The sequence below is a fragment of the Urocitellus parryii genome, chromosome 8, assembly GCF_045843805.1.
Source record: "Urocitellus parryii isolate mUroPar1 chromosome 8, mUroPar1.hap1, whole genome shotgun sequence".
NCBI lineage: Eukaryota > Metazoa > Chordata > Mammalia > Rodentia > Sciuridae > Urocitellus > Urocitellus parryii.
Genome location: NC_135538.1, coordinates 17,726,281 through 17,739,268, shown reverse-complemented (window position 1 = coordinate 17,739,268; position 12,988 = coordinate 17,726,281). Strand labels below are relative to the sequence as shown.

At 41.4% G+C, this 12,988-nt stretch overlaps 1 protein-coding gene across 1 annotated transcript in view; it reads left to right on the top strand.

Moving 5' to 3' along the window:
• Positions 1–671: 671 nt before the first annotated feature.
• Sash1 (SAM and SH3 domain containing 1) overlaps positions 672–12,988 on the top strand; it is a 222,383-nt gene continuing 210,066 nt past the window's right edge. Inside the window, exon 1 of the mRNA XM_077801791.1 lies at positions 672–731. Within this exon, the coding sequence (XP_077657917.1) occupies positions 711–731 (21 nt within the window). The 5' untranslated portion in view covers positions 672–710. The remainder of the gene's footprint in view (positions 732–12,988) is intronic.

Below are 12,988 nucleotides of genomic sequence, written 5' to 3'. Positions count from 1 at the left end.
TTTAGAGTTTGAAATCTGGCGAATGGGCCAACCCTACAGAGTCGTCTCCGAACAGAGGGTGTGCTGAGATGTAGACAGTTCTTGCGGCGTGAATGCTCATTCTAGAACATTAAACTTACCGTGTTAAATGGATTTCTAGATGTTTCTCTGTGGAAGTCTTGGAATAGTCCTCCCCTTCCTTTTCTTGAGCCAAGAAAACTCTGAACCAGAACAATTCAATTTCAATTTGTGGAAAAACTAAACTCCGTGAGCCAAACACAGTGTGAAGACAGTTTTGGGGAGGTGGGAAGGGGAACATTGCAATCCCTGTTGTCTGTTGCAAGAATATCTGCATTTCTGTTGAAACATTCCAAGATACATTCACAAGCTTTGCTTCTGAGGGGTTTCTGCAGCTTTGTTTTACAGTCTGAGAACCCAAAGAGGGAATCTTGATTTTGTGTCACAGTGATTGTGTTCTCTGTGAAGTATTTGGAAGGCCCCCAATGAGGCTCAGGAAGCAGTTACTGCCTCTGGACTTATCATCCCGAGGGCGATTTGTTTTAAAGTTGATAATCTCTGGGGCTACACGAGTGTCCCACATCTGCCCTGAATTGAAAACAGATTCCCACTAAGAGCCTTACATCATCAGAGCTGAGGACTCGTGAGTCAGAGAGGAAGTGGGAGACATTTGAACGTATGGCCCCATAGACCACGAGCAAGCAGCAGCCTTCATGGACGACCGAGAGGACAGGGTACGTGGGCTATCGGTTTTCAAGTTTTAAGTCTGTTTTGTGGCGTCCTTTGGACACTTGGGCAGGAATATTCGGGAGGGGACTGTGGTGGGAAACTGTCCTTTTCCAGGCATTCTCAGGGTTGCCAAGGAATTGTTCAAAATTCCAAGAAGCTAGGCGGCCTCCGAGTCAGCATTGTGCTGCCAGGTTTTACCATTTTTGTGACTTTATCATTTATTATACAAGATATATTGATATAATTATGCAGCTATTTATTTTCCTCCAAGACCCTAAAAGGTTTTTGTAAGCCAAGAAAAGTTTTTACTGTTAGACACCAGAGCTTTTCCTACCCTTTGCTTATCTATGAAATTTTTTTAAATTCATGCTAAGAATGAAGGATGTAGCTGTGTACTGCATATTACAAGCCTCTGGGGACCAGGACCATCAGATTAACTATTTAGCATCTAATATTCTACTCCAGGAGTTTTCTTCTCAGTTTGCTGAACTAGTTCATGGTCTGTCTTCTCTGATGAAACAGTATTTATATTATTATAGAGTGTGGAATTTTTTGCCCTTTTCATTAAAAAAAAAAAAAAGATCAGCTTTGTTCATGAGAGATGGTTGAAGGAAAGAAAAGAATGTGGAAGTCACAAGCAAGGGTCTGCAGGCCCAGGAGATGGATGCCTGGAGCTGAGACCCCCCAGCCTGGCCCCTCAGGCTCTTCAGGCTCCTGTTCTGGTTCTCGGTTGGGCTTGGGTGAATGGAGGCCTCTAGGGTTGCTTCCAGAACTCTGTTTTGCTCCCCAGCACCTCTGAGAAGATGAAGTTGGTGTGTGGTACAGTTGTGCCAAATAAATAGGAGTGGAATGAAAGCAGAATGATGGAAGAGAGCTCTAGAAGAAATGTCAGTTGAGATATATTGACCTAGTGAGCCCCTGCTTTGGGGAAGGTCCACTCTGTTCTTGATAAGCGGAGAGCAGAGGTCGAGAACAGGGAACTGAGAGAAAGCACCAGAGGGCCACTTGGAGCAACCGCGTATGAACTGCATGGTGGACAGGGTTATGGTTTTAACAATGTAAAGATTCTGGACAGAGAGTCTTGGTAGGTAATAGCCACACCCTGTGAGAATGTTTGGAAGCCCCAGGAAAGCTGGGATGGGAAGCTGGGATGGGAGACAGTGGACAGACAAGTGGCTGTCTTTCCCTTCCACTCGGTACAGATGTGCTCATCAAAAATATTCCAACAGTACAAAGCCTGCTCTGTTCCATGTATTTCCTCTGGTCTCAGAAACAATATATCGAGAGCAGCCCAGTTGGCAGGTAACATTTTCAGTTCAAATGCCAAAAGACTGCTCCCTCTTGACAGGTTGCCCACAATTCTTGAAAGAGGAAAGGTTCTTCAGACTGGAAACTGTGTCATGGGACTATGCCCTCGTAGGAGACAGAAGCTTTCTTTTAGAAAAGGAAGCAAGCACATTCGAGTTTTTGTGTTGGAAGAGGCAAAAAGATGGTATTGATCAGCTCAGATAGAAAGGGGACTTACCAGGCTCAGAAATATCATTCCTGTCCTATCTAAGGCAACCAGCAAATGAGCTTTAAAATCTGGAGAAATGGTTCCAGTGCAGACTGACTTCCTTATTGAGAGCTGACTGTGTACATATATGTCTTAATTTAACTAATCTAGTTAATCTACCTAATTAATTCCTCAACCCCAGATGTTTGGAAAGAAAATAAAGGCAATATGGCAGAGAATTTCACATTGATTCCTGGATTATAAATCTAACTACTATTACCTCAAATATAATTCACATCCAAAGAACCCTTTGCCTCTTTCTAAGCAACAAAATAAGCACATCTTCATTTGGGGACTGAATCCTATTTCCCTGACCCCTCCTCTTACAGCCCCATATTTGAACACCTGGCATTTGGTAATATACCACCATGGCACCAATGGACTATGCCACCATGCCAATTTGCAGCCTCACTGCTCCTCAGAAGTTTTGTAAGTCAGTGTTTGGAACCGGGAACACATTATCTCCTAGAAACAAGGTTAGGCTCCCAGCTCAACAACTCAATGCAAATTTTCCTTAAAATATAGAAAATCTGGGAAAAGATAGTAAAAATTATCATTTTGTCCAACAGCATTGGAGGATAAATTTTACGATAAATCGTAATCATGTTTTTGAGAGCATTTTTTATATCCTTGAGGATTTGTTCTTGGTCTCGTGTGCCAAGCCTTCCTTGGGCTGGACCCTAATCACCTATCCTAGGTGCTTTTTCTCTTCTTGATCCCTCAAATGGTACCTGGGGCTGCAGTCCAAGCTAGTTATTTGCATTTGGTTTCCACTTGTGGTTTCCTTTGCCTGGAATGCCGTCTTCCCTTTCTAATTCCTGGCAAATGCTGGATCAACTAACATTATTAACACAGTTAAAATTTCTCTGTCATGCTCTGGTCAAATTCCCATCTCTCAACTCCTTTGGTCACAGACCTTTCTGAGAAAACTTTGCATGTACTTCAGGGGGTTCTCCATTGACCTTCTAAAGGTCCAAGAATACCAGTAAAAAAACCCTCCCAGAAAAGTTAAACCACACACACACACACACCTTTCCTGCATTTCCATAACACCTTAATAAGTACCACTATGTTTAACATTTACCATATTATGGTGCAATTTTTTTGTTTGTATGTTGCCCTCTGTCCTGTACTAGCTCCTTAATGACAGGGATTTCTTCAGATTTTATTACAATGCCTAATATGTAGTAAATTATTCATAAAAAAGTCCATGCATGGATAATCTGATGAATATATGAATTTATGGGTAGATGGATGAATGGAGGGATGATTGAATGCATAGGCAAATGGAGAAACAATAATTGGATGTAAGGGTGGATGGGTGGATGGATAGAGTAATGGAGAAAATGTTTATCTCAAGAAGGATGAAGAACTCCACAGAAACTTCTACAAATCTTTAAGCAAGAGTTTCAGATACTTTCAAGAACATGAGATTGATGGAATTTGTCCATTTGTTTTTGTACTTCCTTTTATATGTAGGAAGGATTATGAGTAGCGGGAAGAGAACAAACATGGGTTTGAGTTCTGGCTGTCCACTTCCAAGTTAGATAGCCTTGGGTAAGTTGTTTAGTGTTCTGCTTCTTCCGGAAGATAGGAGTAATACCTGCCTTCAAGGATTGTTGTAAGGATTAAATGATAATCCATCTCAAAGTTCTGGCCAAGGGCTTAAGCCCTACAAGGTGGAAGATAAGTGTTAGGAAAACAATGAATCTAAATCTGAAATGCCAGACTCAGAACTTTGAAGCCAGAAGGTACCTGAGCCTAGCTGCTCAGGCTTGGACTCTCCCCTTTTGATATTTGGTCCTCCTGGTTTTGATGCAATATGTCAAAATCCTGGCTTCATCTTTTATCAGCCACTTCCTGTATCACTTGGGTAATCAAAATAAAATAAAGAAAAGAGAGAGAAAGGAAAGTGGAAAAGAGTTCAGGGGATTTTTAAGTATAAGAAAGTAATTGCCCAAAGTAGAATTAAGTCAGCTGCAGTAGAGGAAAGGGGAACAGAGTACATGCAAGAAAGAAAACACAGGGGTATGGGAGGGTGCTGTAGTGGCAGGCAGTGGCAAAGGGAAGAGTAGAGAGGCTGCACCATGGGGAAATTGCAGCCTAGGATAATAAAAGGAGCAGTTATTAACTTCCACATGCACACTGGGGAGTCCACTTATTTGCATTTGTAACTCAAGAAGTACCTGGTATGTTTTGAGTGCCTCAGATAAATAATAATGATAATAATGCAGCACTAGATAATAATTAACACTATTTACCATGTGCCAGGCACTGTTCTAAGCTCCTCACATGAACTAACTCATTTTTTCTTCACAACACTGAGGTGGGTACATGAGATTCTATTTTACTGATAAGGAAAGCTCACGCACAATGAGTAGCAATCCTGGCTGCGGGAGCCAGTATTGAACCCAGGCAGTCTGGCCCCGGAGTCTGCACTTTCAATCAAATGACAGTCATACTGGACTTCCCCCAGGAATGCAAGTGACACAGAAGAGGCCCCAGGCATGGACCAGATGGTCAATTCAGCTGCTACTATCAAAACACAGTAAAGTTCAATTTGGTGAACCACCCTGTGGATATACTGTTCAAAATACCATGTTAACACCTGAAAAGTTACGTAGAGCTTCACAGTATGGAGGGACATTTGATTCATTAGGCTCCGACCAGTCAGATGATTGTGCTGAGAGTTTCAGGAAAAGTCCATCTCAGGATCGGTCGTCATAGTCCCCAAGGACATACATGGGGCAGAAGTCACATGATCCCTGCCACCTACCTACTACTGCAGGGGCAGAAGAGCACCATCTACATTCTAGGTAATGTCCACAAAAGTCTACAAAACTTCTTGCTGCAAGTTTTTAGATATTATTATGTGGATTCTCCAGTTGTTTCCCAAATACAAGAACTAAGACAATTATACTTCCTTTTTGAGACTTTTTTTTTTTCAGTGCTGGGGATCAAACCTAGGGTCTCCCGCATGCTAGGCAAGTGCTCCACCCTGAACTACATCCCCAGTCCAAGAATGTTTTTATTTATTTATTATACGGGGTGGGGGAGATTGAACTCAGGGGTATTTGGTTGCTAAGCCACATCTCCAGCCCTATTTTGAATTTCTTTAGAGACAGGGTCTCACTGATTTGCTTAGTGCCTTGCTTCTGTTGAAGCTGGCTTTGGACTCATGATCCTCTTGCCTCAGCCTCCCAAGCTGCTAGGATTACAAGCCTGCACCACTCTCCCTGCCAAAAATCATTTATTTTTTTACTTTGTTTTAGCCAACATTTTTGCTGCTGTGACTGAAACACTTGACCAGAACAAATGTAGAGGAGGAAAATTTATTTGGGGGCTTACAGTTTCAGAGGTCTCAGTCCAGGAACAGCAGGCTCCATCCCTTCGGGCTCGAGGTGAGGCTGAACGTTATTGTTGAAGAGTGTGGCAGAGGGAAGCAGCTCACATGATGATCAGAAAGCAGAGAGAGAGAGAGAGAGAGAGAGAGAGAGAGAGAGAGAGAGAGAGAGAACCCACTCACCAGATACAAAATATATACCCCAAAGACATGCCCCCAAAGACCCACCTCCCCCAGCCACATCCTACCCACCTTCAGGTACCACTCAGTTAATCCCCATTAGGGGATTAATTCACTGATTGGGTTAAGGCTGTCATACCCCAGTCATTTCTCCTCTGAACCTTCTTGCATTGTCTCACACATGAGCTTTTGGGGAATACCTCACATCTAAACCATAACAGACTTTTTCTAAAAAGCAACAATATACAGTCTTTGAGCACTCTGTTTACTAGATTAGGTTTGACAGACTCACGTTCTAAAATAATTCCATTTTTCTTACACTTAACCCGGGGGTACTGCCTTTCCCCCCCCCCAAATGCTTTGAGCAATTAGATCCCATTTTCTCATACCATAAATAGGCACTTTTTCAAATAGTTAACATATTCAACAAATTTAACAAATTCTGATCCAAGGACAGGTAAGGCTGGCAGAAATAATGTAAGTCCTACCTCTCTCTCTGTTTGAATTGTTATAAGCATTTCAATAATAAATGAAGCCACTCTGCAAATACTTAAAGGTTATTTGATTCTCTGGTGATCTCAGTCTTCCCTATGTTAAGTCGTTTACATGTCACACTAATGTTTTAAGGCCTGGCTTAAGGGTAAATAGGTAGGTAAGAGTCTATGAAAGGTCACCAGGAAGTTTGGCTCCATCCAATGGCTCACTCTTACTTTTGACTCAGGAGATCAAAAAAATAGCATTTACTGTCTAAAATCTAAAAATCAGATGCCATAGGAGCCACAGTGTCCTCCACGGATAGCGGTGGGAAGGAGGAAGAGCTGGGGACAGGGAGGACATAGTAGGTGGGTCGCCCAGATCTTTGTCCCCATTTTTTTTCCTTATTCCAGCTTGACTGGAGAAGCCATTCATGTAAAATTCAATCCCCTTTGGAGCATTTGTACATCTGTTTAGGTGTCCTTCAGAAAAATATCTAATCAAATTTTAATTTTATTTAAATTCTGAATAAAGGGCTTTCCATAAACTGACTCAAAAGAACTTCATTATCCAAAAGTAGGGCAGATACAAAAGGAGCTTTCAAGCATGCAGAACAATCCTATCATTTAAAAAAAAAAAGTTCTGCAAGTTTAATAAATTCCTAATATAAACACAAAATAAAATTAGTTGTGCTTTTAGTGGAATGCTTTCTTTTTTTTTTTTTTCATCATTAAACTCCCCATCCCCCCGCCAAATTCCAAGAAAACATATGACACTAAAGTGAAATTTAGCTCCTCAAATAGAGATGAATTGTTAACAGACTCTCTAATGGGCAAATGGATGTTTAAAAGGCTAGTTTTAAGCCAGGTGTCCACCTGGCAGGGCCTTTTTCTTTCCAGTTAGGACATTATAGTTAAACATAATAGTTGGGTTCATCTCAACAAAATCATACATGCATGGAATTCAATTTCAGTTTACTATCTCCTCCTTTTTCCTTCCGTTTTCTGCCCTTTCTCCTTCCTCTAATCTGCTAAACTTCCTTTTGCTCATCTAGTTATTATTGATTCTTTTTACATATACATAAAGGTGAGTTCCCTGCAGTATATTTTTATATGCACATAACATGATTTTTTATTAGCTACACATGACAGTACAATGATCTTGACAATTCATACATTTGAATCAAATTATTTCTCATTTTTCTGATTGTACAGGTTGCAGAATCACATTGGTCATGCAGTCACCTATATACATACAGCAATAATAATGTCTATTTTATTCTGCTGCCCTTCCTATCCCCCCTTCCACTCCCCTCCCGTCCCATCACATCTCTCTACCCAATCTAATGTGACACTCTCTTTTTTTTCCTCCTCACAACATCATATATGTATTCTATATAACGATGAGGGTCTCCTTCCATCTTCTGTGCAATTCTCCTTCTCTCTCCTTTTCCCTCCCACCTCTCTTCTCTATTTAGTGGTAATCTTCTTCTCACATAACATGATTTTTTTAAAAAGAATTCATTCTGCATTACCTCCCCATTCCTCCACTCTGCTTCTTGATCTCCTTCTTCCACATTACTGAAAGAAGGAGGGAAGGATAGGACATCTTTCATTTATTTTGCTTTAGCTTCCACATATGAAAGAAAACATTTGACTTTCTGAGTCTGGCTTGTTTCACTTAGCATCATATCCTCCAGCTCCATACATTTACCATCAAATGCCATAACTTTATTCTTCTTTATGGCTGAGTAGAACTCTATTGTGTTATATATACGACATTTTCTCAACCCATTCATCTATTTACAGACATCTGGGCTTGTTTCCTAAATTGGCCATTGTAAATTTCGTTTCTAGAAACATTGAAATTGCTGTGTAACTATAGGATGCTGATTTTTAGTTCTTTTTAATAAATATCAGGGAGTGGGATAGCTGAGTCTATGGTGGTTCTATTCCTATTTTTTGAGAAATCTCCATACTGTTTTTCAAAGTGGTTGCAAGTAGTCTGTAGTCCCACCAACAACGTACAAGCCTCCACATCCTGGACAGCATTTATTATTGTTTTTATTCTTGATAATTGTCATTCTGAGAGGAATTAGATGAAATCTGAGTGTAGCTATGATTTATATTTCTCTGACTGCTAGAGACGTTGAATATTTTTTCATATATTTGTTGGCCATTTGTGTTTCTTCTTTTTGAGAAGTTTCTGTTTAGCTCTTTTGCCCATTTATTGATTGGATTATTTGTTTGGGTTTTGTGTTGTTTGGTGTCAAGTTTTTTGAGTTCTCTATGTATTCTGGATATTAATCCCCTGTTGGAGGAGGAGCTGGCAAATTTTCTCCCTTTCTTTAGGCTCTTGATTATTTTCTTTTCTGTGCAGCAGATCTTCTAATTTGGTGGTATCCCACTGTTGAGACTTGGTTTTATTTCTTGTGTTTTGGGGGTCTTGTTAAGGAAGCTGGCTGGCAGGGCTTTTGTGACAATAGGAATATAATGAATATAAACTTTACCAGCCTTGTGCTTAGCAACAATGAACACTCCATAATATTGTGTTGAGTAAATGCTGGATAATTCTAGACTCACAGCCAGGCCAACTCAGCTCTCTTGTTAGCCTTTGTCAACATGGGTTAGCAAGGGTTATTATTATGAATAATTCTCAGATTGTAGGAAAAAGAATGCTTTCTAGAAAAGACAGTCCCCTGGAAAATGAAGTCCCGGGTTTCTGTGACTTGTTTCTTAACCTTTTACAAAAGGGTAATTAGAGTTATAATTGGGTTGCTCTGGGAATTAAATGAAATCATGTTCATCCACCCAACCATCCATTCTTTCCAAAAAAATGAATTTATAGCCAGGTGTAGTGGTGCATGCCTGTAGTCCAGCTACTTGGGAGGCTGAGGCAAGAGGATTGAAAGTTCAAGGTCAGCCTCAGCAATTTAGTGAGACCCTGTCTCAAAATAAAATAAAAAGAGCAGGAAATGTTACTCGGTGGTAAGTGCTCTTGAGCTCCATTCCCAGTTCTGCAAGCAAACAAACAAAAAATTTAAAGAATTAAAATAGTTCTATCAGGGAAAGTGGGTAGAGTAGGGAATTATATACATGGGAGAGGAAGGAGAATAATACCTGAGCACTGCTTGACTTACTAAGAATGTTGTTTATGGGCTAGGGTTATGGCTCAGTGGTGGAGTGCTTGCCTAGCATGAGTGAGGCACTGGGTTTGATCCCCGGCACCACATAAAAATAAACAAATAAAATAAAGGTATTGTGTCCATCTACAACTAAAATATATTTTTTTAAATGTTGCTTATTAATCTTCTTCTAATGTGATGATGATAAAGTGTGTATGTGAGTGTGTATATGTGTGTGTGTATACATATTTAGACACACACACATACGCACACAAATAAAGATGTTTGTTCAAGACTGTGATGGGGAGTCAGGCCTGGATATCCCCTCTCCCATCTACAGCCCAAGCCTAGCCCATGCCCCACACTTATTTGTCCTTGTTTCCAAGACCTGGCTGCAGCCCCAGTTCTAAACAACTCCTCTCTCTGCCATAGAAGACACCGGAGGAGGTGCATCTAGAGATTTCCCAGGGCAGGGAGAGCACCCATGGACCCTAGTGGAGGCCAGGAGAGGTCCCTCAGCAACTGCTTGCCAGTCTCACCCCAGCTGGCCCCAGCAGGCTGCTATGGGCTTGCAGTGAGGCTAGGGTTTCGTTACCCTAAGACACCAGCCACTGGTTCAATTAGTCAAATACTTTCCCCCCGTGTGACTGAGCGGCCTGAGCAAAGAGGAAGAGAAGCTGAAGAAGAAAAGATGGCTGCCAGTCAGCTCCTTCCTCCTGCTCTCCCCTCCCCAGCCTCCCGGGCAGCTGTGACTGACACCACCTGGGCCCTGAAACAGCTGCCACAGACTCCTGCCACTTGCCTTCCTTCCTGGGGTCCAAATGTAGGCAGGGTGGCTCTGTGTGTGTGGGTGTGTGTGTGTGTGGTGTGCACGCACACCGCACACGCATGAGAAAACCTCTTAACGTGCCATCTCATGGCCAGGAAAGAGCTAGCGTGCTGCCCACTTGGTCAGAAGCATGTGTGTCTCCTGGGTCTCCTGAGCCAGCGAGGAGCTCACCATAGCTACATCTCATCGTGCCTCAGATGGGGTAATAGGGGAAACACATGAGCCGTCTGGGGAGAAACAGTATCTAGATCTTTAAGATGTGAGGTGAGCAGTAAGTACCAGGAGGGATCAGCAGCCCTCAAATGGCCATCCATGACCTACTGGGGTCCAGAATGCATCAGCCACTTCACACCAAGAGCCATAAGTCATCCTAGTCACCAGTTTAGGAACCTACCAGAAGATGTGTGATGATAAGAACCATTAGGCAGACTATTTTTTAATAAATGTTTTTATTTTATAAAAGCAGTGCATGCTCTCTTGTGTAAAAATTAAAACTTAAAGGAGATGGTAGTATAGTTCAGTAGCTCTTGCCTCATATTCACAAGGCCCTGGGTTTGACCCCAGCACTGGGGGAAAAAAAAAAAAAAAACCTTAGAAGAACAAAAAGGCCATAATTGTGGAACCCAAAGACATCCATTATTTGCCATATTTCCTTTCTGCTTCTTTTCAAAGTCTTTTCCAGAGCTTTGAAACCTTATTTTATGCATAATTTCATATCCTGATTTTCCACTTAAAATTTTATCAAATGCATGTCCTCATGTCACTAAAAACTCTTTGTAAGCATCTTTTTTGAAGTCTGTGTAATGTTCCAGCTCACAGAAGTAACATAATTTGCCCAATTATCCTTCTTTGTTGGACTTTTAAATTATTTCAATTTTTTTTAGGTAAGAAGTAATGCTATGATGATATTTTGGCATACAAATCTTTGTCCTCATTTCAGATTACTTCCTCTCAATAAAGTCCCAGAAATAAAGCTACTCAGTCCAATGGTATGAACATATTTCAGGCTAAATAAATCTTTTTTTAGACAGGTTGTTGAAAAGTTTGTTTAATATTTAAAAACCAGACTTTTCAGATAAAATGAATAAACCCACCACTGCATACCCTTGTCCAGCTTTGAAACATATTACCTGTACGGTGAAAGTCACTCTGTATGTCTCCCCTATCTCATCCCACACCTCCATCTCCAAAGGCAGTCATTATTCAGAATTTTTTTTTTTAAGAAGCAAAACTTCAAGGATATAAGGTTTTTCTCTTAGAGAATAGAAGAGGGACTAGGAATGTGGCTCTGTGGTAGATCACTTGCCTAGCATGTTTGACACCTGGGTTTGATCCCCAACACTGCAAAAAGAAAAGAAAGAAAGAAAAGAAAGAAGAGAGGGAGGAAAGATGGAAGAAAAGAGAAAGTGGAAGAGGAACCAGGCACAGTTTTTGAGCCATGTAACAAGATAGTGAAAAGACTCAGGTCTGGGGGGCTCCCTGCACTTAAGTCCAACCTCTGATCCTGACATCTGAGGCCTAAGGGAAGTTCCCTGGTCACATGCAGTCCCGTTCTTCCCTAAAAAGCAAGGATGAATCAATGCCATTCACTGCTGTGGTTGTGCCACAGGTTAACCAAGACGAGTACCCAGCACCCTATAGGGTATCAAGCATTACCCTGCCGTGTAGCCTGTGGGTGTTTGGGGCCCAAGGAAAGCCATTTTACAGGGTGGTAGCAGACAACTCTTTATAAGATTTTGCTGGGCACAAATTGATGTCATACTTGCTGTTATTTCAAAAGCAATGAGAGGCTATGTGTTTCTCTGTTCCATAATTTTCTTTGGGTTTCAAGACAGGCATGTAAAAGATGTCTAAGCAGTGTCCCATTGGGAATTCCAGTGGAAGATTGTTTTCTCCCTTTTCTTACTTTTCAGCTGAGTCGGAGATGGTCTAAGCAGTCAACCCTGCAGCTTTGGACTCACTTGTACTATGTCCTAACCAAATGATCAAAGAAGCTCCACCAGTTTTCAATACAGACACACACACATAATTAAGGTAGCAGATGCCTGGATTATAGGTTTGGTGGCCTGTGATGAGCAGGTGACTCAGTTTCTTTCTGAATTACCATAATCTCAGGTTGTTCATATAGGTGATAGGTTGAAGGGGTTATTATACGTGTGAGGGTTGAAGTTTGGCTCTAGAAGGAACTTCAGTGATAATCTAGTTATAGTCGATGGTTATTAACTTTTGTGAATCAGGAATATCTCTAAAACTCTCTTTCCTAAAGAATGTTCTTTCTCTACAATGTATGCCCATGTCCATCTACACAAAATGTGTCCGAGCGTCAAACAATTTGAGACCTTCTTGAAGCCAATTCATGGACCCTTCAGTAAAAATCCCATGTTGGTACATAGGGCAGCTGTACCTGAAAAACACAGCCTGGGTGACTTCAACAACAGACATTTATTTCTCACAGTCCTTGGAGGCTAGAAGTCCCAAGATCAAAGGGTCAATAGGGTTGGTTCCTTCTGAGGCCACCTTCTCCCTGTGTCCTCATGGGGTCTTCCCTCTTTGTGTGTCAATGTCCCGATCACTTTTTAGAAGGACACCAGTCATACTGGATTAGGGCCCACCCTGAAGACTTCATTTTAATCACCTATTTCAAGACCCCATCTCCACACACAATCACACACAGAGGTACTGGGGATCGGGACTTCAATATATAAATTTGGAAGGGACGCAATTCAGGCCATAATAAATCCCTAAGCTAATCCAGGC